This window comes from Bacillus rossius, chromosome 1, assembly GCF_032445375.1.
Source record: "Bacillus rossius redtenbacheri isolate Brsri chromosome 1, Brsri_v3, whole genome shotgun sequence".
NCBI classification, from domain to species: Eukaryota; Metazoa; Arthropoda; class Insecta; order Phasmatodea; family Bacillidae; genus Bacillus; species Bacillus rossius.
Genome location: NC_086330.1, coordinates 152,539,229 through 152,563,080, shown reverse-complemented (window position 1 = coordinate 152,563,080; position 23,852 = coordinate 152,539,229). Strand labels below are relative to the sequence as shown.

General features: G+C 36.5%; 1 protein-coding gene across 3 annotated transcripts in view; it reads right to left on the bottom strand.

Annotated features, from left to right (window-relative positions):
- LOC134529632 (uncharacterized) overlaps positions 1–23,852 on the bottom strand; it is a 78,201-nt gene that overhangs the window by 51,979 nt on the left and 2,370 nt on the right. For 2 of the 3 annotated variants that reach the window (XM_063363935.1, XM_063363942.1), the window contains exons 2-5: positions 17,166–17,365; positions 15,009–15,112; positions 13,159–13,344; positions 4,868–5,005 (exon numbers count right to left, since the gene is read on the bottom strand). In XM_063363935.1, coding sequence (XP_063220005.1) covers positions 4,868–5,005; positions 13,159–13,344; positions 15,009–15,112; positions 17,166–17,355 — 618 coding nt within the window. In that variant the 5' untranslated portion in view covers positions 17,356–17,365. The remainder of the gene's footprint in view (positions 1–4,867; positions 5,006–13,158; positions 13,345–15,008; positions 15,113–17,165; positions 17,366–23,852) is intronic. The other variant, XM_063363951.1, reaches the window with a different exon arrangement.

Below are 23,852 nucleotides of genomic sequence, written 5' to 3'. Positions count from 1 at the left end.
GACTACAGGCATATAATCATTTATTTGAAACAAGAGCTTGTAGTGATTATAGCTAACACGCAAATTAATGCAATTGTCGCTGCTGCAGAACACACAGGATGTCTCGCTATCACTACAGTCTATCGAGTAGGTGCTGTCTCGCGTCCAAGTCAGCACGATCGAACGTATCAAGATGCTGAAGAATGTAGAAAATGGCAAGAACATTGATGCAACATTTCGATCCTGGAGCCTGGAAACATCCTGGCTTGCCTCAAAGTCAGCATATTAACTGGATAGTAAAACCCAGCTTCGTTAGACTAAGACACATCATCGTTGGGATTCATTTTGGATGATAGCTAAATTCAGGAGTGAGCCGCTCCGTGTTCGATAACTGCCAAATAAGTAATGTAAAAATATTTTTAAACAGCGAAAGCTACCTGTACTTGGACATGAAAATTGAACATTTCTTCTCGCGTATCAAATGTATACCAAGTTTCAGTAAGCATACTATGGCTACGGACAGTCACTGACACTGAGTCCCGACAGTTTCAAGAACAAGGCTCCGTTAATTGTGTTTCGTTCCCAAGCAGGACGATCGAATAACTTCAAACATCATTGACTGTAGAATCGAGATATCGACAAGCGTAAATATTCCACCAAACACTTATTCTTTTGTCTGATACTTCACGATCGACTTGCATCGTACAACTGCCGAGACAAGCTGGAGAAATTTTTCTCATAAATAACGATGCATTTGGCGAGAATAATAAAATTATGAACGAGCATTCCTAGCATTCCTAGCATCAAGCTGTACTGCAATTGCAAGGTTACCAGAGCCAAAACGGATTCGTGCTCAAGAAGATTGAGTCACTTCCGACGGCAGAACTCGAACTCGCTCCTTCTGGCCTTCGAATCCTTGGAAATTACTGCTGAACGAAACAAATAAATGCTCGATTGAATGGCTATGAAAATAATACCAAGGCCTGGAGTGGAATAAAGGTAAAATTCCGTACCACCAAGTAATTTACTAGTGCTAAATCCGCGTGGCATCATTTATGTCGGCCGACCTAAGCAAAAGAAATGCCTCAGCAAGTTTTGCGATGGAGTCACCGAAATTGTAGAACTGCAGACTGACTATGGCAGTCCTTCACTGCGCAGCTTATTATAATGTACTGCGAGCAGCCACACGACAATTTTGAATGAGTGTGTGCCTGTACAACCCCGCAACTAATGCGGAAATGGTACTCGCAGTGTGAGTAGAAAATGCATATACAAAAGGCGAGCAATGGTTCATGTATTCAGTTGTTTTCCGACCTCCAAGAAGATGTTTTCGTTTCATCCTGTCAATGTTTACATTAGCGTAAGACCTAGCTTCAGTAGTATCGAATACAGCTACTGGAATTTTGGATATCTGCGCACATATACAGAAACCTGTGTTGGAGGCGCTCAGCACTGGCAGATTTCGCACTTTCCTGTGTTCTACGAACTGACTCAGCAGCTAAGATTGCTGCGAACCTGGAAACTGTGCCGTTTATCAAATGAGACCGCACACGATCCTTCTAGCCAGCATCGAAGAAGTAGTCGCCTCGTCTGTACTTGCAACACCAAACTTGGACGTGTTGCAACGTGTTGCGACCTGCGATGCATCTACGCAGTCGCCCAAATGCCGTCGTATTGTCTTAGTTCAGTCAATGATTCTGTCTCAACAAGCACTCAGTCAAAGCCAGGTCGCAGACGTCGTCGTCCATTTCTCACTGAAGCAGTCATCATCGAAGATAACCAGTCGGATACCTGTGTTCCAGAGCCCGAAAACAGCGAACCAGTTGGAACCAGGATCAATGAGACTGTACCCAGAGTCGTCAGTGGAGCTTTAAAGACTTTGTTTTCTAAACCTTAACCTAATATGTATTTGCGTATTTAAAAATAATTGTAAATTTAAAACTTTATGTGTTTATATTTCTAGAGTTTTAAGGTACCTACGTTTTAAACTAATTAAAATTATTAAAGAAAGGCGTTGATTTGATTACGTAATATAGGAGTAGCCGTGGGTATAAAAGTGGGAATTAGCTGACGGGGCCCTCAGTCCTTCACTGACTGTGGTGCAATGTGGATGAGCTAGTTTGACCTGTCTGACATTTTAGTCCGGTATCTGATTATTCTTGAGAACTCGATGGCATAACTACCATCTTTAACGACAGCCTCGATGGATGGTCTACCATCAACAGTGCAGACCCCGATGGTAGTGTCGACGATAGAGACCTCGATGACAGCGACGCTGATGGCAGCGGAGACCACCATGGTAGCTATGCCAACAGAAGCAAAGACCTCGATAGCAGCGTTGGAGATCCTGACGGCATCTGTGATAACAGCTGTAGAGGAGACATCGACAGGTGCTGTTCCATCGACTGAAGTTTCACAAGAAACTTCGGAGACTTCGATGAAAGACGGACGTTCATCGCACCTGTGAAAATACTTTGGTATGTCATTTACTAACCCATAAAATGTTTGCAGGCACGAAATAATACCTTTTCGGTGTACAAAATAAAGTAAACAAATTTCATAGCTAGATAGCTTACATCTAAATTACGAAATATGCACGGTGGCATTAAGAATAAGTAAGAATCTGTTTCCAATACTGTGGCATAATGTTAGACATCTCTACAATTTGTGGTTCTTTATCCTGGTGTGACCTATCACCTAAAAAAACAGAAATGACAACTTTTTCATCAATGTCGGGGGCCCTGACTGCAGCAACGCCGATCCCGATGACAACAGCTGCGGATATTCTGGCAGTAACAACGCTGACAACTCCAACTCCAGAGGTCAAAGGTCAATCATGTTCACCGACAGCACTAGAGGAAACTTTAGTAAGTGTAGTGTCTTTACAGCAGTGAAATCAATAACCAAGGAGGCAACAACTGATGTACTGTGACAACATTAAAAACGGGAAAATTTATCATTATGTAATACACAATTGTAATATTAAATCTGAACGCAGTAAATATCAGAGCAACAGGTGTTGCAGTCAATTTATACACCATAGAAGATTAGAAAGATACATCAGGAATCGTGACAGACTGGTTGCGCATTCATAGGAATAAAATTGTATATTCTGTGGCAAGACTTTTATACACGTGTTCAGTGCAACTCATCATGAAATATATCTTTGTTCTTTTAATGAAACCGAGAACTCTGTACTGTGTGCTGTATGTGGTAATCATTTGTCTTGTGTAACTACCCTGAAAAGACATGTCAAAACATCCAAAGGACTTGCTTCGTACTCAAAGAAGACTGTTAATATTTAGAAAAGGTAGGTTTTTTTTTTGTTCTTGTAGTAGATTAGAAATTATATGTAAAAAAATTAGTTGTATTTTTTTGTTTTATTTCTTAAACCTGTCACTTATTACTAATTTTAATCAAATTAACTTTTTACTTCAGTTAAGTATTGTACTAAGTTGATCAAATCGCTAATTATTTTAACAATCGATTATTTGATTATATTTGGAAAATTTTCCCGATGTTCTAGATTAATAATTAGAGAATTTCAAGATGGGGGACAAATTTTGAGATACCAGGGCACCCTGGCAATAAATGATTCCTGCACTATAGCAGGTAAAAATTAAACTAATATGTCAGCAGCACCCTCTAGGAAACGAAACAATATGTCGAATCCAAGATGGCAACCTCTATTAGACGAAAACAAAATGGCTGTCATGACATCATTCTGACAGATGTAATATCTGCCTTGGAAGGAATTAGTGGTGGGATATCGGTCTGCCAGTGGCTTCTGTGGAGGAAGTATCTGTTGCCATTTTTAATCGATTTACCTCACCAGGTTCAAACCCAGCAATCCACATTTTTTTATTTAATTTTAATTTTAAATTCTTTATTAATTTTTAAAGTTTTTCATTAATACAGGATAATTATTACGGATATTCTATATGGCAGCCATAACGAAAATTGCAATGTTTCTATAATCCAAGATGGCAGCCAAAACTAAAATTGCAATGGTGACATCATAAGATGTTTTAGAAACCAAGATGGTGGATAAATAAACTGCAGAACAAAATGGTGGCTCCAAGATGGCAGGAAAACAAAATGGTGGATCCATAATAATGGAAAAAAATGTGGATCTAAAATGGCTGTCGGGGTCAAGGTAAAAGTAAAGATCATCCAAGATGGCCACAGTGATGTCACAATCCATAATGGCGGCCAGCTCCACCGCACACCTCAGTCGAGAACCTGGTCCCGGAGAAACATTTTTATACTACTGCCTTGGCGAAAATAATTTTAAAATACTTGTACTTTCTCGTGTTCGAGTGCTTGATTTTTAGGCTCTTGAAGTTTTTAAGATATACAATATACAATATTTTCCCAATTCTCATGCTGTGATGCAGCAAATAGTCAAACTAAGCTCGTATTGGTTTTAAATGGAGGAGATGTTTGGAAACACGTGTGTATATCTTACGAAAAATAATAATGGTTTATATGTATTGGAATAAAAAAAATTACAAAAATCTCAATTTTTGTTGAATACAGTAAAACAGTTGACCGTGGCTGTTCTACAATCAATATTAGACAAAAATACTGCAAACATTTTATTTCCGTCTATTGTGTGCAAATTAACTATTTGTCAATTGCATCCATATGACACTTGAATCAGAGATATACGTAGTTGGGAAGGGGAGAGGGAAAGATGGGCGATATATGTATTCCCACCCCTTGAAATCCTAAAAAATAAAAAAATAAAAATAAAAAGTGTAATTGCCACCAACAAATGCAACAAACGGAAAGAATTGAAAGCAAACAGCGTGCAGTGCGGTTGTGTCCTCCCCACAGTCCTGTTGGCCAACGAGCACTTGAAAAATGGCAGAGACGCCCTCCTCACTTTGAGTGTAGGTAGAGCCCGCGGCAGAAGTCGTCCTGCGGACGTCGTGTCGGAAGGTGTCCACGGCGGGGGGGCGTCTATCTGCGTCTGCTGCCGCGACGTCCACGTGCGAGGCGGTTCCAGCAGCTGCTCCGGCGCCTACGAGGTGGCGACACAGGACACGAGTCAAACCATCGCTCGTGCTTACGTTGTTCATTATTGTAGTGTAACATATAGGCTCTCGGATACAGCATTCGGTGGGAGTAATTTCGTGAAGGGGCGGAAGCCGCATGAAAAAGAAATAGCATATGTAACTATGGTGCTGCCATCTGTGGCGGACTGCGCGACCCAAAGTTCATAACGACAAAATATTAATAACTGTTTGGTAAATTTTTAACATGACGGGTAGTATGTTAATAAACTTCCGGTGTTTAGTATTTTTCGAAACATTTTCGCTTTATCGGAGCCGTTTCATTATATAGTTTAACCTTTCGCTCTGCAAATCTAATGATTCTATAGTCGACGTAGCAACTCCGGCAACGAATTATTCTAGCGGCGGTTGTTGGAAATACGTGTGATTCGCGTGAAGATGTGTAGTTTAAATCATAATTTTCGCATATTTATCACGATTGGCATTATTGTAAAGAATTCTACGTTACATTTTGTACCCGAGTTTTGTTCATCAAGTGTATTTGCAATATTAGAACACATTTAGTTGCTCGTTGCAGAGGTTATATTTTTCCACATCTCTGGCAAGTACTCAAAGACTCTCTCAAATATATATATATATATATATATATTTTTAAATTGAATTAAAGAGTGCCAAAAACTATAATCTTATGAGATCGAGGAAAATGTAGAAAACTAGGCATGGCCCTTAAGGTGGAATGATGGGTATGAACTACGCTTTTGACGTGACGTCTAATAAATCGATGAACGCCGGCTGCACGCACGAAAAAGTGTCCCACTACGGATGTCCCACTACGGATGTGTCCTTTTTGCTCATTGTACGCATGCATCGCATCTCTCTTCCACTCGATTGGAACAACCATCGATTTGACTTTTCAATCATATTTTCGTCGTTTGAATTATTAATATTATGTAATTTAACGATCGTCCACCGATTTTCAGCACAATCGGTACGGTTATTTAAAAGTAATGTTGAAAATTAAAATACGTTTTGAACCAACAATGGTGTTTTACAGTTACACATAATAATTCAAATTACACCCGGTATCATTTGCACAATGTTTTAAAAAATATTGTAACACATTATAAATAAGTTTGGTGTATTTGGAATGCGTATTTGTTATAAATCGTGTTCATATTATTCCCCTACCGTGAAGAAAATGTTTATATATATATATATAACATCTGAAAGTATTAAGTAAACAAACGTTGCATAAATACTTTGTTGACAGTTAATTTACTATGTGAGATTAAAATCATGAATGCTGCATGGTTAAGTTTTGTTGACTTAGATATTTGATTTTTTTCAATGTTGTCTTAATTTATCTGTGGCAGATAAAACAAAGATAACGGGCCTTGATCGCGTTCATTTTTTTGGAGTTATATTAATTTAATATTGTTGCTTCACAGTTACAGACAAGACAAGACTCACGTTTAGATGATATTATTGTTTGGTTAAGTTAACATGTTGTGTTGGCATATTTTGTGGCTTGCATTGAAGACGGCGGTGGTTATTGACTTGACAATTTAAAAAAAAATTTCAAAAGGCATGAGTAAGTAATAAAGTTTTTCTGGATTGTGTTCCCTGATATAAGAGTTCCACACTGAATTCCACCACAGGGTTGCATCTTGCAATGTACCACATCTGTTAACAATAGCACAGGTCATGTCCACGACTTGAGAACATTTAACGTCGCTTCTTTGATACACCAGTTACACCAAGACTTGTTGGGGTTAACATACATCGTCATTCCTATGAGCTTTACGGCACATTCAATTTAGTAAAAATATTCTGTAAGTAAATATTATCTTTTGGAAAGCTTCTGATCAGTTGGATAAAAATAACTATTGGCTGCGTTCCGAAAGAATGTTTCCAAACATAACTGACAACTTTAAAATGTTTATTACGCATACACCATTCAATATGTTGTCAGAAATAAAATATAAAAACAAAGTTTTGATCAATATTCCCAATTGCAAGGCTCATTCAAACAACGTAAAAATAGCAATGCCAGAATATTGATTGTTTACAATAAAATGAGACAAATATATGTTTAAAACTATTCTCCTAAATTGAACTTTAAGGGAGGTATAAGTCCATAAAACAATTATCAGCTAGTCTTTCAACACTTGCCAATGATGCATAAACATCTACCTTCGGTAACGAGCAAATTACTGTGTTCTTATGTTGTTCAAGTTACAAATAAATTTATAACATGAAACTCGGACACGAAATTTAACGTATAAATTTTTAAAATAATACCGAGTGCGATAAGTATACTGATAAAAACAATAATCTATTTTCAAATACCAAAAAATTCTGGTTACGAATCACAACATACTTTATGCGTCCGCCAGTAGAATTCGCTGCCTAAATCGTAAATATTGCTCGCTAACATTACGCGCAGATAGCAGCACAAAACAAAATGAAGATTTAAACTACTATAAACGGCTCCAATAAATGTGAAAAATACTAGAAAAAATCCTAAACCTTGGATTTGAAACTGATTTTCAACTAGGAATTATATTAATATACTGTCCATCTTGTTAAAATACAGTAAACAGAAAATACTAAAACGTTTTTGCACACGTTAAATGTTATACTTATATGGCATCAATAAAATACTAACTGAAAACTTTTAAAACACTGTGTATGTTTGTATATTTGTTTTAACTGAAACGACCGAACTAAGTCTGTAAATACTTTCTACAAACAAACCTCAATCTTATTCAGCTGATTCAGAATTATTATTTCAAAGTATTTTATTGTGTTATTTAAAAAGTAAAAAAAAACTAGAGTGAAGAGGCATAATTTCATATTGGGTTTTCAAGCGCATGCTCTACCGCTGTGCTATCGAGCCTGTCTGGATTTTGCAAGGAGAATATAATTATTATAATCATTTTAATGCCAACTTTTTTACGTATTTAAAACTTTTAATTACTTTTTACTACTTCCATTTTAGTTTACTAAATATATTTCAGGGTAGTTTCATTATCCTAAAGTTTAATTTGACACACCAGTACCTTTGGTATGTCCCTTAATTTATACAAAAGTGGCTATTTATGGGTTTATGTTCCTACACGTGTGTCTGCTATTTTGTCTTATACGGTTCCGTGGCTACAAATTGACGTTTATTAGGCTTCCGTTCCATTCACAAAATTACTCCTAACAAATGACGTATGCCGAGAGCTAAGATTTTTACACTTCTTAAATTCATAAAACCCTTTTCTTTTAATTACCGGAAAAAACTTGCGACTAAGCAACAAATTGGCAAATAATGTTTCATATAACTGAGATCTTAACATTTTTGAACTATTCGTGCCACGGGGAGACAGAGCAAAAAAAAAATATTTTACATAAGCCATTGTTGGTTACATTGTATGTCATAAAGACGCCTCAATAATGGACAAAAAATCTAATATGCAAACACATAACCGGGAGGGGGGGGGGGGGACAAAATCAGCCGATGTTAAAATTTAAATAGATTGAAGGAACTGGTGGGTAAAAATATCACACTACAGAAAAAAAATACAGTGGAGTGACAACAACGAGACAGTTGTAACAAGAAGAGAAAATAAAGACAAAAAATCTCGGCCAGCACAACTACAACGGATGAACCCAATCGTGATCTGGACAACACAACCTACATTGGAGAAACTGATTGAGCCCTCCCTTTCAACACGCAATAAAGAACACAAAAGAATTGTAAACATGGATGAAACTCGCCGAGCCGAACATGCCTGGGACCACAGCCATAAAGTACTCTGGGACAATTAAAATTAAAGAAAAAAAACAGCTTTTATTGTCAGCAGTAACAATTTTATTAGTCAAAGAATTATTAAATTAAAATATAAATTGATACCTTTAGTTAAAACTGAAACTAATTTACCCTAAGATTATCTAATGAGTGTCACGGTTATATTCGTCTATTTATCGCTGAGTTGTACAAAATTGTTTTTGTCTGTATTTGGTGTTCCTGTGGCAACTGACTCGTCGTTTTCAGCCCACTGTGTTCGTTTGTGGTGTGATATATTTTAATCGCATATTCCTTCCACGTCATTCACTGTGTGTTTTAAATTATGTCACAGATGCACTTTCGTTCCAGCCGCATTATTTAATTCTGACGACACAGCGGTAATTTTTTATGACCTTGACACTGAACTTTAACATAGACCTTTAACTTTACTTGAATTCAGTAAGCCGATATGGCACCACCTTGAAAATTCGAATTTACTGAACTATAATTTCGAAAAATACTCCAAAATCTATCCAAAAATTCTTATTAAAATAATGGTTGATTCAATTTTTATCCATCCTTGGTTCGATTCTCAACCAGTGAAAAGAGTAACTAATACTTTACATAAAATTAAATTCTGTTTCCTATTACATTACGCAGAGTTTATTAAACCTTCATGTTACGAAAAACGACTGTATACAAAATACCTCTCCGACGAAATAAATACGTTGATACTATTCCTACAATTGAAGTCTAATTTTTTTTATACTTGGAATACCTTACCACCAGGTCTTGTGCAATATTAGGCTACAGGCTAAGCGTCCCTGAACCAATAACACTTTAAACATATCATGTCCGAAGTCAGACGTTTAGACCTGGCATCTCCGAACCACTAAGTAAATCATGTTCTGACTACAGTCTTGTCGATGTACATTCAAAAAAGGAAGCACATTTAAAAAAGGAAGAACAATCTAAAGCACAAACAAAGCAAAGTAAGCACAATTAAAAAATAAAGCACTGTCGGAAGTACAATCAACGAAAAGGAAGCACATTGGAAGCACAATCAACGTAAATAAGGCACATTTGGAAGCAAAATCAACGAAAAGGAAGCACAATTGGAAGCAATCATCGAAAAGGAAGAACATTTAGACGCACAATCAAAAAAGGAAGCACAGTAGAGTTACAACCAAAAAAGAGGCACAAATGGAAGAACAATCAGCGAAAAGGAGGCACAATCGGAAGCACAATCAAAAAAAGGAAGCACTATCGGAAGCAAAATTAGATAGTGGAAGGACATTTGAAACCACATAAAAACAAAAGGAGCTGTCTTAGTCAGAAGTAGAAATCAAGGGCTAAAAAAATCATTTTTGAAAGCCAAAATATAATTGACTGAAAATTATGTATCATTACCATGAAAAAGGAGAATAATTTCAAACCCATCACAAGTATATTCTCCAGGAAGCTTGTAGACGATGAAGAAGTTTTGACGTCATTGATTTCGAATTCTTACAGTAATTCTGGTGAAGACGCTGACTTCTACTATGATGGCGAGAGTGACTTTGAGGCGCGAACAAGACAAAACAATGTGTTGAAGCACCTAAAGTTGTCAACATTGAAGACTGTAATAAAACACTGAGATCAAAACGATGCAAACGATGAGATAAAATAAATTATTATGACCAAGCTTATGATGATCACTGGTACGATAGTGATCTCTCAAATATTAATAACAAATATTTCAGAAAGATGACACCAGCAGAAGATATTGATTGTACATCATGGGAAGATCCAAACATATTGTCGATCGTCTAAGACAACCGATGGCTTCGCTTAGGGCGGGGAACTACTCGCACATCAATGAAGTAGCCTTCATACTCTGAGGAACTGAGGGATGCTGGCTACATAAAATAACGACTTGTTTAACGTACATTTGTATAAAATTTAAAAAAAAAGTAGTATTTTTGCTTTCAAAAATAATTGTTTTACTTCTCGAATTCTGCTCCTAAGACGGAGTTCTTGTAATACAACTCCTTTTGTTTTAATGTGCTTTCAAATGTGTTTCCTTTTTATAAATGTGCTTCCAAATGTGCATCCTTTTTCTGAATGCGATTCCAAATGTGTTTCCTTTTTCTGAATATGCTTCCAAATGTGTTCTTTTTTATTGTGTTTCAAATTTGGCTTCCTTTTCGGTATTTGTGCTTTCATTTAAGCTTCCTGTTTTGATTTGCTACCCATTGTACTTCTATTTATTGTACTTCTTTTTTGAGTGCTTCTGATTGTGCTTCCTATGTGCTTCATTTTTTATTGTGCTTCCGTTTTTACTTCCTTTTGTTTGTGCTTCCATTTGTGGTTCCTTTTTTATTGTGCTTCCTATTGTCCTTCCTTTTTTGATTCTGCTTCCATTTTGCGCTTCTTTTTTTTTCATTGCGTCCGTTTGTGCTTCCTTTATATTGTGCTTTCTTTTCGCTGATTATGCTTCCATTTGTAATTCCTTGATAATTGTGCTTCCGATTGTGCTTCCATTTGTGCTTACGTTTTTGATTGTACTTCTGATTGGTTTTCTTTTTATTATGCTTCCGATTGTGCTTCCTTTTTTTTATTGTACTTCCAATTTTTCTTCCTATTCGTTGATTGTGCTTCCAAATTTACTTCCTTTCGTTGATTGTGGTTCCAATTGTGCTTCCTTTTCGTTGATTGTGCTTCCGATTATGCTTCCTTATCTTTTTTATGCTTTAGATTAGGTTTGCTTTCTTAATGTGCATCGACAAGACTGTAGTCACACAATGATTGACCTAGTGGTTCGGAGTTGTCAGGTCTAAACGTCTGTCTTTGGACATGGCCTGTTTAAAATGTTCACCTAGTATTGTTGAGAAATACCTCTTGGTTCGGGGACACTTGGCCTATAAGCCTAACATTGTACAAGACCTGGTTTTAAGGTATTCCAAGCATTGAAAAATTTGACTTCAATTGTAGGCATAGCATCAGCGTATTTATTTCGTCGGAGAGGAATCTTTTATAAAGTCGATTTTCGTAGAGTCAATGATTAATAAACTGCACGTATTGTAATAGGAAACAGAATTTAATATTATATAAGGCATTAGTTATTCTCTTTACTAGTCGAGAATCGAACCAAAGTTGGAGATTAATCGAATAAACTATTATTTTGATAAGTTTCTTGATGTATTTTGGAATATTTTACGTAATTCTAGTTCAGTAAATTCAAATTTTCAAGATGGTAGCCATGTCGGTTTACTGAAGTCTGGTATATGAGTAACTTAAAGCAACTTTTAGAATTTTAACGTGATTTATTACATAAGTGATTTTTAACTAAAATTTAAATTTTTAATCCTTTAAGGATCTGCCGAAGGATGGTTATCGATTGAATTAACTAATATTCTAAGAGGTTTTTTTTTTTCGAATTTCTAGATTAATAATTATTGTACTTCAAGATGGCGCCCAAATGTAAGATAGCGGACGCCACAGTAATAAATGATTCCTGCAATCTTGCGGCTAAGAATTAAAACTAATATGGTAGAAAGAATCTCTAGCAGATGTAGCATGTAATACATGACACTAGCGCTGATTGTATCGATTACTGAAAAAAAAAAAAAAAAGATGGTGGCAGAGCTCTCTAGCAGATGATGTGTGTTAACTAACGCTCTCTGGTACCATGAAATAAACAGGTAATGTTATTTATTATTCCTTTAAATTAAAAGAATTCACAATTCTGAATGTGTATGTTATTTTTGAAAACATTTTATTCTCGGTCTGGTAATTGTCTCGATGACCGTGCGGTTGAAGGCGTATGTTTTCCAACACAAATGTCAGAGCTGTAATGGTTAGAATCACAATGTTTCCAATGCATTTTGTATAGAAAATTAAATTTATATATTGATAATGATCATAACAGCTCTGGTAGGTCATGGAACATCGACCTTATGTGCATGAGAGAGCATGATCCTGACGCTCTCTAGGAACTAACGCGAAAAACAAAGATGACGAAATTCAAGATGACGGCCTACAGCTGAACGGAAAAAAACTGGCGGCCATGACATCATCCAAAAGGGCGGCCTCGAGCAGACGAAAACAAGATGGTGGACATGATATCAGAATCTAAATAAGTTATGTTATTAAAATTAAAGATGGCGGCCGTAACGAAAATTGCAACCTTCGGGACTGGGCGCTCGATGAAAAGATGGCGGGATCCAAGATGGCGACTGAGGTCAAAGGTCAAGGTCAAAGTTAAAGGTCAAGTTCAAAGTACAAGTTTGGTGTTTTCAAATATGGCCCTGTAACAAACGAATATATATATATATATATATATATATATATATATATATATATATATAGCATTTTTCCCCGAAAGAATCTTAGAGTGACGTTCACCTTGTCGTTCGTGGAGCCAGACGCATTCTTCCACACCTCCAACATGAGGTGGTAGGTGGTTTTCCTGAAGCGCAGGAAACCGAACACATACTTCTGGCCTTGCGACGTCACGAACACAGCGTTCGGGATGATCTTGGCCGTCTTCCCTCGGCTCACGTCCTGCACGGACGCCGCGGGGATGATGAGCTGGACAGTCAGTCGTCGCACATGACAGGGAGCGTGTGTTCCGTGCCTCAGGAGCAGTGCCAGTGGTCCGCCTATCCTTCTGCCATTGTTGATGTGTAACATCTTAGCTCCCGGTATACGGAGAATCAAGGTGCTGCCATCTGTGGCGAATGGCGTAAACCAAAGTTCACAAAGTCAAAGGGAAACTTTGTAGTATTAACGGCTTGATGAATTTCAACAAGATTGGCAGTATTTAAATAAAATCTCTTAACGAAAATTAGGTCCAAAGCCGGGTTTTAGTATTTTTTAAGCTTTTTATCGCAGCCGTTTCATTATATAGTTTAACCTTTTGCTCTGCGAATGGAATGATTTGTATGTCGATGTAGCTGCTCCGACAGAGAATTCTAGCGGCGGGTGTGGAAACTACGTGTGAATCTCGTCCAGAAATTTTGTCCAGATTTTGCGTATATATATATCACGCTCGGCAATATTTTAAAGAATTCTAAGTTAACTTTCGTTTCAGAGTTTTGAATTACAAGTGTATTTGCAACATGATAACACATTAATTTGCTCGTTACCGAGGTTAGATGTTGCACATCTCTGGCGAGTACTGAAACACTTGCTCACATTTTTTTGTTGGTTTTGTTACCAGTGTTCGTAAACTCACATCATGTGTTGCTTTAAAATAGAGTTTTGGAAATTGTAATTATTACTGATACTATTTTTGATAAATGTCACATTTTAGACATATTACGTAACACAGGCTATATTTATTTTCAGTTTATTTAATATCTGACTTTGATTGCTCATTTCTGTTTGTTATTTTTCTGCATCAAGGAACTATTTTGCTCTGGAAGGAGTCACAAAAATGTATCATCCCAAATTTGTTTTTTCTTAGTCGGAAGATTTTGATGATGATGATGATGGTGGTGGGTCCTTAGAGCGCGGTGAGCCCTGGTAGAGTCGCGGGGCGGGATTCGAACCCAGGACCCCCTGCTCGCATTATAAACACAAAACCTGTAAAGTGCAAAATATGTGAATAAACAACTTTTGAATTGAATTGAATTGCCAGCCAACAGCAGTCAGAGCAAACAGTTCGGACTGAAAGATTTCACCACTCTGTACATTTGTGAAAATGGTAATTCGCAATCGAGTTTTTAAAAAATTACTTCTCATTAAAAACATTTTTTTGTACTAGTAATATAATAGATATTCAAACAATATAGAACACGCGTAGATAATAGCCTTACTAACCTAAAAAAAAAATGTTAAAATCAATTTAAAAAAAATTAAACCTCAAATGGATGAACTTGTTCACTATTCAATATAAATTTAACCCATTTTAATATTTATTAGAATAATAATTATCACATCAATTGCATCTTTTTTGTTTTATATTTCAATATTACTTGTAAAGGTGCGTGGTTACAAGAAGGCTATTTAGCCCGGTCCTCGCCCAATATAACTTAAGTGAGAAGAAACACAATGAAAAGAAAATATATCTTTGACAGGGATTCCAAAAATAATTACTTAATCTTAAACAAATTACGTATTATTTTTCTATAAATAAAGATTAAATTAGAACAATTATGTAATTCTAACTATAAAGATTTGTGGAAAACGTGTTCCAAAATATTTATCAAATTTGATCAAATGACTTAACATAACGGAGTGTATAATTTTACCTTGGTGACGTATCCTAAGATGTTTGAATGAAAAGCAAAGTAGTTCTGCGTGATGTAAAGATGGCCTTGAAGAATGCTATCCCCTCCGTATAAACAGTAGGAACCTGTGAAAAGAAACATTTCGTATTGTAACTTGTAAAACATCTTCAATTATCTGCGAATCTGAAAGTTATTTTTTTAAAACATTAACAATAATTCATCACAATAATTAAAATGATTTTAATGTTTATTAAATTCATAAAAAACGCAGGAGTTTAAATTTACATAAATTTTCATCCTTTACATCGAGTTGATACTACAGGAGATACTTCACAATACATTAAATTTTTTAATGGTAGCTCTATACTTCGTCTCCGACAGTCTGTTCGAGCTGATTAAGTTTTTATTGTTACATACGGCCCAAGTGGCATCTCTGCCTACGTTGCAGTCCATCCTACCACCAAAGCCGATCAATAAATATTTTTATATTTTTGTTGAAAGTTTTCATGTCTACCTGGAATATTATCGAATCAGCTAATGGAAACAAGATGACGAGAATAACTCATAGGTCAAAGGTAAGGGTGGTGATGACACTTCGATCAAAGTTCAATACAAGATGACCACTATTGTGTAGTAAAAAAAAATGAGATTGGTTTTGATTCTAGTGGGTAGCGACTATGTAAGACGAAATGTCGGCAATGACTCATGAGCCGAATGTCAATAGTTGATGGCGATGTTGACGGCATACAAGATGGTGGCGGTGGCGTCACAGGTAAAAGGTAGCTCCTCCCTCCTCGCAGCTGGTGCCTGTTCTAGGACCTCCAGGATTGCAGTGGGATCCTAACCACTTGGCACCAGCTCCGTGATGATTAATTACAGTCTTACGGCTCGGACTAACACGCCACATTAATTTGTTTTTATTTTATCGTAATTGCCATTATTTAAGGTTAATACTGAAATTTTAACAGAAACAGCTTATTCATTTGTTGTTCTGTCATTAATATTTTTAACAGATATTCCCCAATTGTGAAATAATGGTGAAAATGTCGTGCAGGCTTTCGCAAGTTATCACCAGCGCAACTTTTACACCTATTACATATATAGCTCTTAGTTAATATTTGTTGAAAATATAGCAAAGGCAACGGAAGTATCGTGTTGAAAATTTTACAAAAAGTAGCCCTTAAATAAAAGTAATGATGAAAAAAGACAAAACAAATTCTGCATGACGTTTGAGACGGAGCCTTAATGGGGATTAGGCACCGACATCTTGGATCATTATCTCTTTTTGCTATAGACTATAGTCTGTAACCGAACGAGGAAATAACTTATTAAGTCACTCGAGCGACTACAACTGCCATGATAATCATACCAGTTCACAAGTGTTTACTTCAACAAGTAGCCAAAGCTAAGCCCTATGCCATATTAATCCAAATCTTTAGCTCTGAAGTTTTTTTGGATACAGTATTAAAATACAGGATGACCATGAAAGAATGTCCCAGTTTCAATCATATATTACAACAGTTTAATTTAGAATATTAACAACAAATCAAACATTAAATTGAAGGGTAAAGTAACCTGGTTTTTCTTACGAATGTTCAATATGAGCACCCTTAAGTTATATGGCACACATCCAACACCTAAAGTCTAATTCTTCCCGCACTTTGGTAAACAATTCTAGAGTAATTGAAGCAATAGCCTATTTAATTCTGTGTCCCAACTCTGGCAAATCACTTTGTAGCGGCGGAACCAAGATACGATCATTTATAAAGCCTGAAAGGAAATAAATCGCATGGCGTTATGTCAGGGGAACGTGGAGGCCAGCAAAAAAGAGCTCTGCCGTCTCGAAATTCCTACACCATCAGTGGATGTTTATGCCACATGGGGGAGCACAATTAAAATTTATAACGAAACGCACGTTGACCTGAAATTACAGATTCACTCTTGGAAAATTGCAGAACACAAAACGCTTTACGCTCAGGAGTCGCCATTTTGCGTAGGTGGCGCTGCGTGCGAGAAATCAACACAGCAGTACTCGCGCAAGCGCGTATCTAGAACTGTTGGAGTTACTCTGTAATTGTGACCTGGAACCAACACTCTGCAGCGCTATGAAGAGGAAACTGGGAATGTTCTCTCACGGACACGCCGTGTTTGGAAGTGCAAGATGGCCGCGGAGCTCACAGCCGAGGAGTGGCTCGCGGGCCAGCGGCTTGAAGTGGCGCTGGAACCTCCTGAGGCGGTGCTTGCTGGGTGCTCTGGGTGCTCTGGGTGCTCGCTGCTCGCGGTCCGGGGCCTTGTTGCCGTCCTCGCACGTGGTGCGCGACACGGGCTCGCTCTGCGCATGCGCCAGCCCGGGGATGTGCAGCTTCATCCCGGCAGGCCTGTGTTCACAACAACCTCGGTGCTGCCATCTGTGGCGGGTGGCGCGAACCAACAGTATTAGGTAACTGTTTACTGACGTTTTACAACATGGGCAGTATTTCATACAAATTCCTTGTCCAAAAACCGGGTTTTGGTATAGGTTCAAGTCATTTCTGCTTTTATCGGTAGCCATTTCATTATATATTTTAAATTTTCGCTCTGCAAATACAATTATTCGACAGTTGAAGTCTAAATGGCGGGTTTGGAAACTACGTGTGATTCGCGTCAAGGTGTGTAGTTCAAAACACAATATTTCTATATTTATCACACTCGGCATTGTTATTATTTTTTTTAAGAATTCAACGTTAAATTACGTGTCCGAGTTTCGTTTAGTAACTTTATTTGCAACATGAGAACACATCAGTTTGCTCGTTACCGAGGTTAGATTTTTACACATCAATGGCGAGTACTGAAAGACTCATGGTTTGTTTTTTTCCATTACTATAAGTAATGGCTAGTTCTATTGCATTTTTTCTGTCACATACATTGTCAACATAAATTGACTCACTGATAGTAATAATAAACACCTGGCACGACGTTTTACACCCATTCCATTACACTTAGTGGATACCCGTAGAAAATATGGGTGTAAGAACAATAATTCCATAGTGGGTTTCGTTTTTTGATTTCAGAAAGAGCCCTTAAATGGTGGAATTTACGAGAACACGCCAAAAACAATCAAAATGCCGTGAGAAACCGAGCCGTGATATTTCCACTGAGGGAACGATTTTCTTGTCCGGGTTCAATTCCTGCCGGGGTCAATGCGAATTCTCCGCTAGTGGGAACGTGGTGCACGTTGCCGAGAGCCGTTAGGTTTCCTCCGGGTACTCATGTTTCCCCCACCCATCAGTTCCGACAGTGCTGTATTCTCGTCCCACCACCTCTCATCATCTCATTGTCGACGTGACAAGCCCTGATTCGTACACTCGCGTATTTTTAGAAGAACAAGTTGAACGCACCAAACCAATTCTTTAAAGGAATCTTCGGGCAGCTGTAAATTCAATGATCTTAAGTCTTATATCGTCAGGCCTGGTTATTACACTAGGGAATGACAATTGTTCGCAAGCATATGGCGTGACAAAGGGCGAAAGGTTTGAGCCAAACGCTCACATATACTTGAGCTCTACCGTATTCGCGAATATTATTTTCATTCTCACACTGTGGTTGTGAACCTAAAATCTAGTTCTATTTTTAACATATAAATTTAATACTATAAAATCTTCTCCAAATGAGAGAGATTCTAATACAAATATTTAAAAACTCTACATTTGGAATCAGTAAAATGCCTACCACAAAATGTTTCCTTTATTGAATTGCGCTGATTTAACTTTCAGTTATACTAATGTAACACAGATGTCCAATAGTTTTCAGTGAATTACCGTAAGTGTTGATTTTTCACTCATCCATCAGTTTTTCAGCCGAAGTTTTATGCAAACCATTCAACTGATTGAAATGACGAAGGTTTGAAAATAAGAGCCTTCAAATACTGCGAGTGTGCAATGTTAGTTATTATACGAGCAGTTGAATTTGATGGGTGGGAGAGGATAGAATAGGGGTGATGTATAATGTAACTCGTGAATCATATGTGACACCTGAGCTAATATTGACCACACACACCTGGTCTAAAAATCCTGGAAACCGTTGCACGGTAAAAAAAAATGATGAAGCATTTGGTTGCTCGCGCCATGCCAGAGATAAGATACTTTATCAGGCTGCAAACTCGCTGCGCATCACATGCTTTGGGTTAATATATATGGCGAAAAAAATATAAAAGGATATCTTTAACTGAGCAGTGAAAGCCTTCACTAAATAGGAAAAATAATTTATCCTATAACTTTACGATTTGGCTTAATGTTTAGGCTACAACTAGTTGTTTATTATGACCTAATACACAAAATTTAATCAAGAACTATTGGCTTAACGATATCGAAGAGTTGAAACGTAAAGTTAATTCATGCAGTCATATTTCTGAAAACCAATCAGAGCCTAGCAGGCATATTCGGATTTGCGGATTTGGCTCAGATATTTTATGATACGAAATTTAAATAAATTATTCTGGAAATACGCCAGGAATATTAGCATTTGGTATATAATAATGAAGCTAGTGATATTATATAGCTGGACTAGACCTTTCAGCTCCAGCATAGATGCTTATCTTTTTTTCATCTAATTTGTTTTTAAATGTTTTACTGTTTATGGAAGAATTGCAAGAGATGCATGTTATAGTTATAGTATAACGTGTTTATATTTTGGTGGTAGTCAATAAGGGTGGAGTATTACTTTGGTTTTCAAACATCATAGTGCATTATGTAAAATTTCTGATGTTAAAGAAACGCCACAGCAGAAAATATGAGACGATTTCGATATCTATGTATTTTAACTTTAATTTTGTAAATATAGTGAATTGGTGGTTAAAGTCACGGATAACAAAGTAAAATAACGTGTAGTGGTGTAAAGGCTTGACATTACACTTGCATAACGACATTAAGTAATATGTGGTATATATTCAAGTAATTTGTGACATAATGAATGTGATTTATTATTTGCTCAAAGAAACAAAACAAACAATCTAATAGGCACCAGTAGTTCTGATAACAGTAGTTGCCGCATTTTCTACATTTTCACCGTGTGCCCAGTGCTGACACCTGAATGTTTGCAGTGTTTGGTGGCAGGAGTTTTGGCGGTGTGTCGGTAAAGCGACAGTTCACACGAGAGCAAAGCGACAGTTCAAACGAGAGCAGTTGGGTGGCAAGCAGCTGGCGGCAGGTGGCTAGGAGCAGGTTGCCGACATCGTGTGAACAGAACCTGCAGAGTGCGACGGATACGGGAGGCAGCTTGGCCAGCCAGCCAAGCAGCAGACTCGAAATAACTAACTTAATTTCTATTTATTTCGAGTTTTAAGATGAAATATATTTTTTTTAATGCGATTTGGGAATTTTAATGGAATATATTTCTCAGTTGTGGAAACACCGGAAATGAACCATTGGAGTGATCACGACACGTTTAGTTAAACAAAAAAAAAATCATTATTCTTTTCAAACAGCAAATAGCATGTAACACACACACACATATATAACTACATAACCTACGAAACCTACAATGCTTAGTAATTATGTTCTTACACGAATTTAATTATATGATTATGTAATTGCTATGGGCATAGATATATATCCCGGGGGAGGAGTAGAGAGAAATATTTTTATTTTATTTTAAAATTATTAATTCATAATACATATCCAGTTTTTATAATATATAATAAAAATTTAATTAGATTATAGATATTAAATGTTTTAAAATCAGTATTATTCAATACCTTCATTTATAATATAATAAAATTTTAATGTAATAATAATGTTAGCTGAATTCAATTCCTTAATAATAAAAAGTATAATAAATACTTAATAGTACATAGAAGATGTACTATTATTATGTAATTATTATCTAAAATAATAAAATTTTAAAATAATGTAAATGAGTAATTAATAATATGTTTTAATAAATCTGTAGATGTTATTAATTTAATATTAATTAAAATAAAATTTAACAAATTATAATAATATTTAAGTATAATTATCTGTATTATAAATTCTTTATAATATATAAATTATCTCTTTTGCACCAAACTATTTCATATATATAATGGTATCTATATATTAATATTACTATCATACTTGCTTTAAAAATTTAAACTACAACCTGCAAAATAAATGAAAATTCACCAAAATGTTTAAACGAATGCTTTAAAATTAATTATATAAACCAAAACAAAACTCATTAAATTATATGTGGAGGCAATCGTAACAGCGAAACAGGTATGATAAAGTTAATAATAACAATATTGTAAGGAAAACGTTTCGAAAAATTTGTAACCCGCCTTCCTTCCCCGAAGAAAGGGGGGTTGCTTCCCCGATACCCTCTGGGTAAATTTTATACTGTCCCACAAACACATTAAATAATAATAGTCAAAATCACTATTTATCCAAGTATCCGAGCGTACACATAAAGAAGTAGCAAACAAACTAAGGGCTAGTCTTTGGTAACTAAATACAAAAAAAAAAGAATAAACGCAAATAGAAAAGCCTTCATCATAATAACAAGCATGGGAATGAATTTACAATTTTGCGTACATGGTAATTATCAGTACGTCTCATACCGAACCTATAGATAGTTAAATATACAATATGTAATTATACCTTTAAAACCCCTATAAATTTTTTTTTTAATATTTCAGATACCATGTAGCTAGTAATATAAGCCGGGAACGCACCACAACGCCGAGAGTACAATAACGCCGAAAACCATAACGCCGAATGCCAAATTGACTACAACGCCGACAGCTAGAAAACTGCTGTGTATCACAACGCCGAATTACCACAACGCCGAAATATATTAACGCCGAAAAATGTAATTGCAGGACTGCCACAAAGGTTAGGTTAGGTAAGGTTAGGTTAGGTTAGGCTAGGTTATGCTAGCCTAGGTTATGTTAGATTGTGGTATTTCGGCGTTAAGATACATTTAAGAAACACACACAAATTAATTCAGTTGTTTTTCATTTTGCTGCTGTGCCCCCCCCCCCCCTTCCCTGCAGCAACATTTTTTGGCGTTACTTTATTTCGGCCTTGTGGTACACAGCAGTTTTCTAGCTGTCGGCGTTGCTGTCAATTTGGCATTCGGCGTTATGATATTCGGCGTTATTGTACGTTCGGCGTTGTGGTATTTCGGCGTTGTGGTAACGACCCGTTCCATCGCTGGGTTCGTTTTTGTGTCGTTGTGTTGCCCAAAGTGGTTGGTAGTCCGTATTTACTGTTCTTGCTACAACTGTCTAGATACTGTCAGCCCGTTATGTTCGTCTGTGCTTTAATTTCTTCTGAAGGAATTATCTGCGCTGCCTGGGATTCTTACATTAGACATCAGCTGATAATGACCCAATTACTTCAGTCACTGTGACCTAATTACTTCAGTCACTGTGACCTAATATCATAAATCTTCATGTTCTGTTACAGCCTAAATGTCGACGAGACGTCAAAGCCATCACTCATTCGTCTCTCTCGACTGTCCATTAAACTGCTCCGTGTGGTCCAGGTAGAGAGGGTGCTGTCACGTCATTCGAACAGTCGTGAGTCTTCCAGCGAGGAGTATACAGTAGTTAAGTGTCAGTTACATCGGTTGTTACAAAACTTCCCTCCAAGCTTCACTCCTTTTGATTTCATCGCAGTATTCCTCACACCTCATATCCCATATCGCGAGACTACTATAAACTTCTCCACACTGAAACCTACAGGTGGAACGCCCTATACTATGAACTCGATGGAGTCAAATAAGTGACTGGTCGAATGCCAGTAGTGTCTTGTGTGGAGTCTACTGGTGGGGATGACCATGATGTAAAGAAGAGGAGGTGAAACCGTCCGGCCGCCCAATCTCGTCCTCCGCTGCGCATTACGTCACCTTGGTCGCACCGCCCAGTCTACACGCAGCGCGCTTACGGGAATACCACGCAGAAAGTTCATTTACAATCGTTTGAATAGTAAGAGTGACCACGAAGCGTAAAAATATTTTGATATGTGCATTGTATAGCATGCATTTAGAACATACAATTTAAATAAATGTATTAGCATCCAAACACGGGGTTTATATTAATAATAAAATCAACGAAGCAGTATTTTTCTGCTGTTTCATCACTTCAAAATGTTGATTGGGTCTTTTAAACACAGAATGTTACTGGGAATTGGAATGAATATACTTCGAAAATATTTATTATGAATATTAATAAAAATAGATATAATAAACATTCAGGATGCAGGCGACAAATAATAATACAAAAATATTACAAAAAAAGCATCTGACACAAAGCAAAGTTTCTATAAATACGTATTTGTAATTTACATAAACATAAGTGCTTTTGATTTATTTACTAATTTAAATTTTATTTAGTTATAAACAATAAACAAAAGGGTAAATAATGATAGAAAGTATATTTAAAAAATATATTTAAAACATATTATTAAACCAAATATCTCTACAATATTCAGCAAAAAACAGCTTGCAGGCATTACAAAAAAAATTTTCACGGCAAAGAAAACGAAAAGGTTGAATTTATTATCTTGGAGAGGAAAAACCTAATAGTTTTCAAATCCCCCAAGCACATTGTACGTTAAAACAGGGCATATAATAGTTGGTTGATTACTAAAAATAACTCAATTGCAAAATAACTCGCCGTAAATATTTCACAAATCCCGTATGCCTTCTACACTACATTTTATTAAAGCCAAAATCTATTCATAATGGCTTGAAGAACTCCCGTCCCTCATAGGTATTGGAATGTAATTTTAACGCGTGTATCTTGGCTGTAGGTGTTTCTTTCTCCATTTTTATAACGTTAACTTCTGAAAACTCAAAAATGCTGCTTTCTATAATTTTGATTACTGATAATTCCATGTTATAACAAAA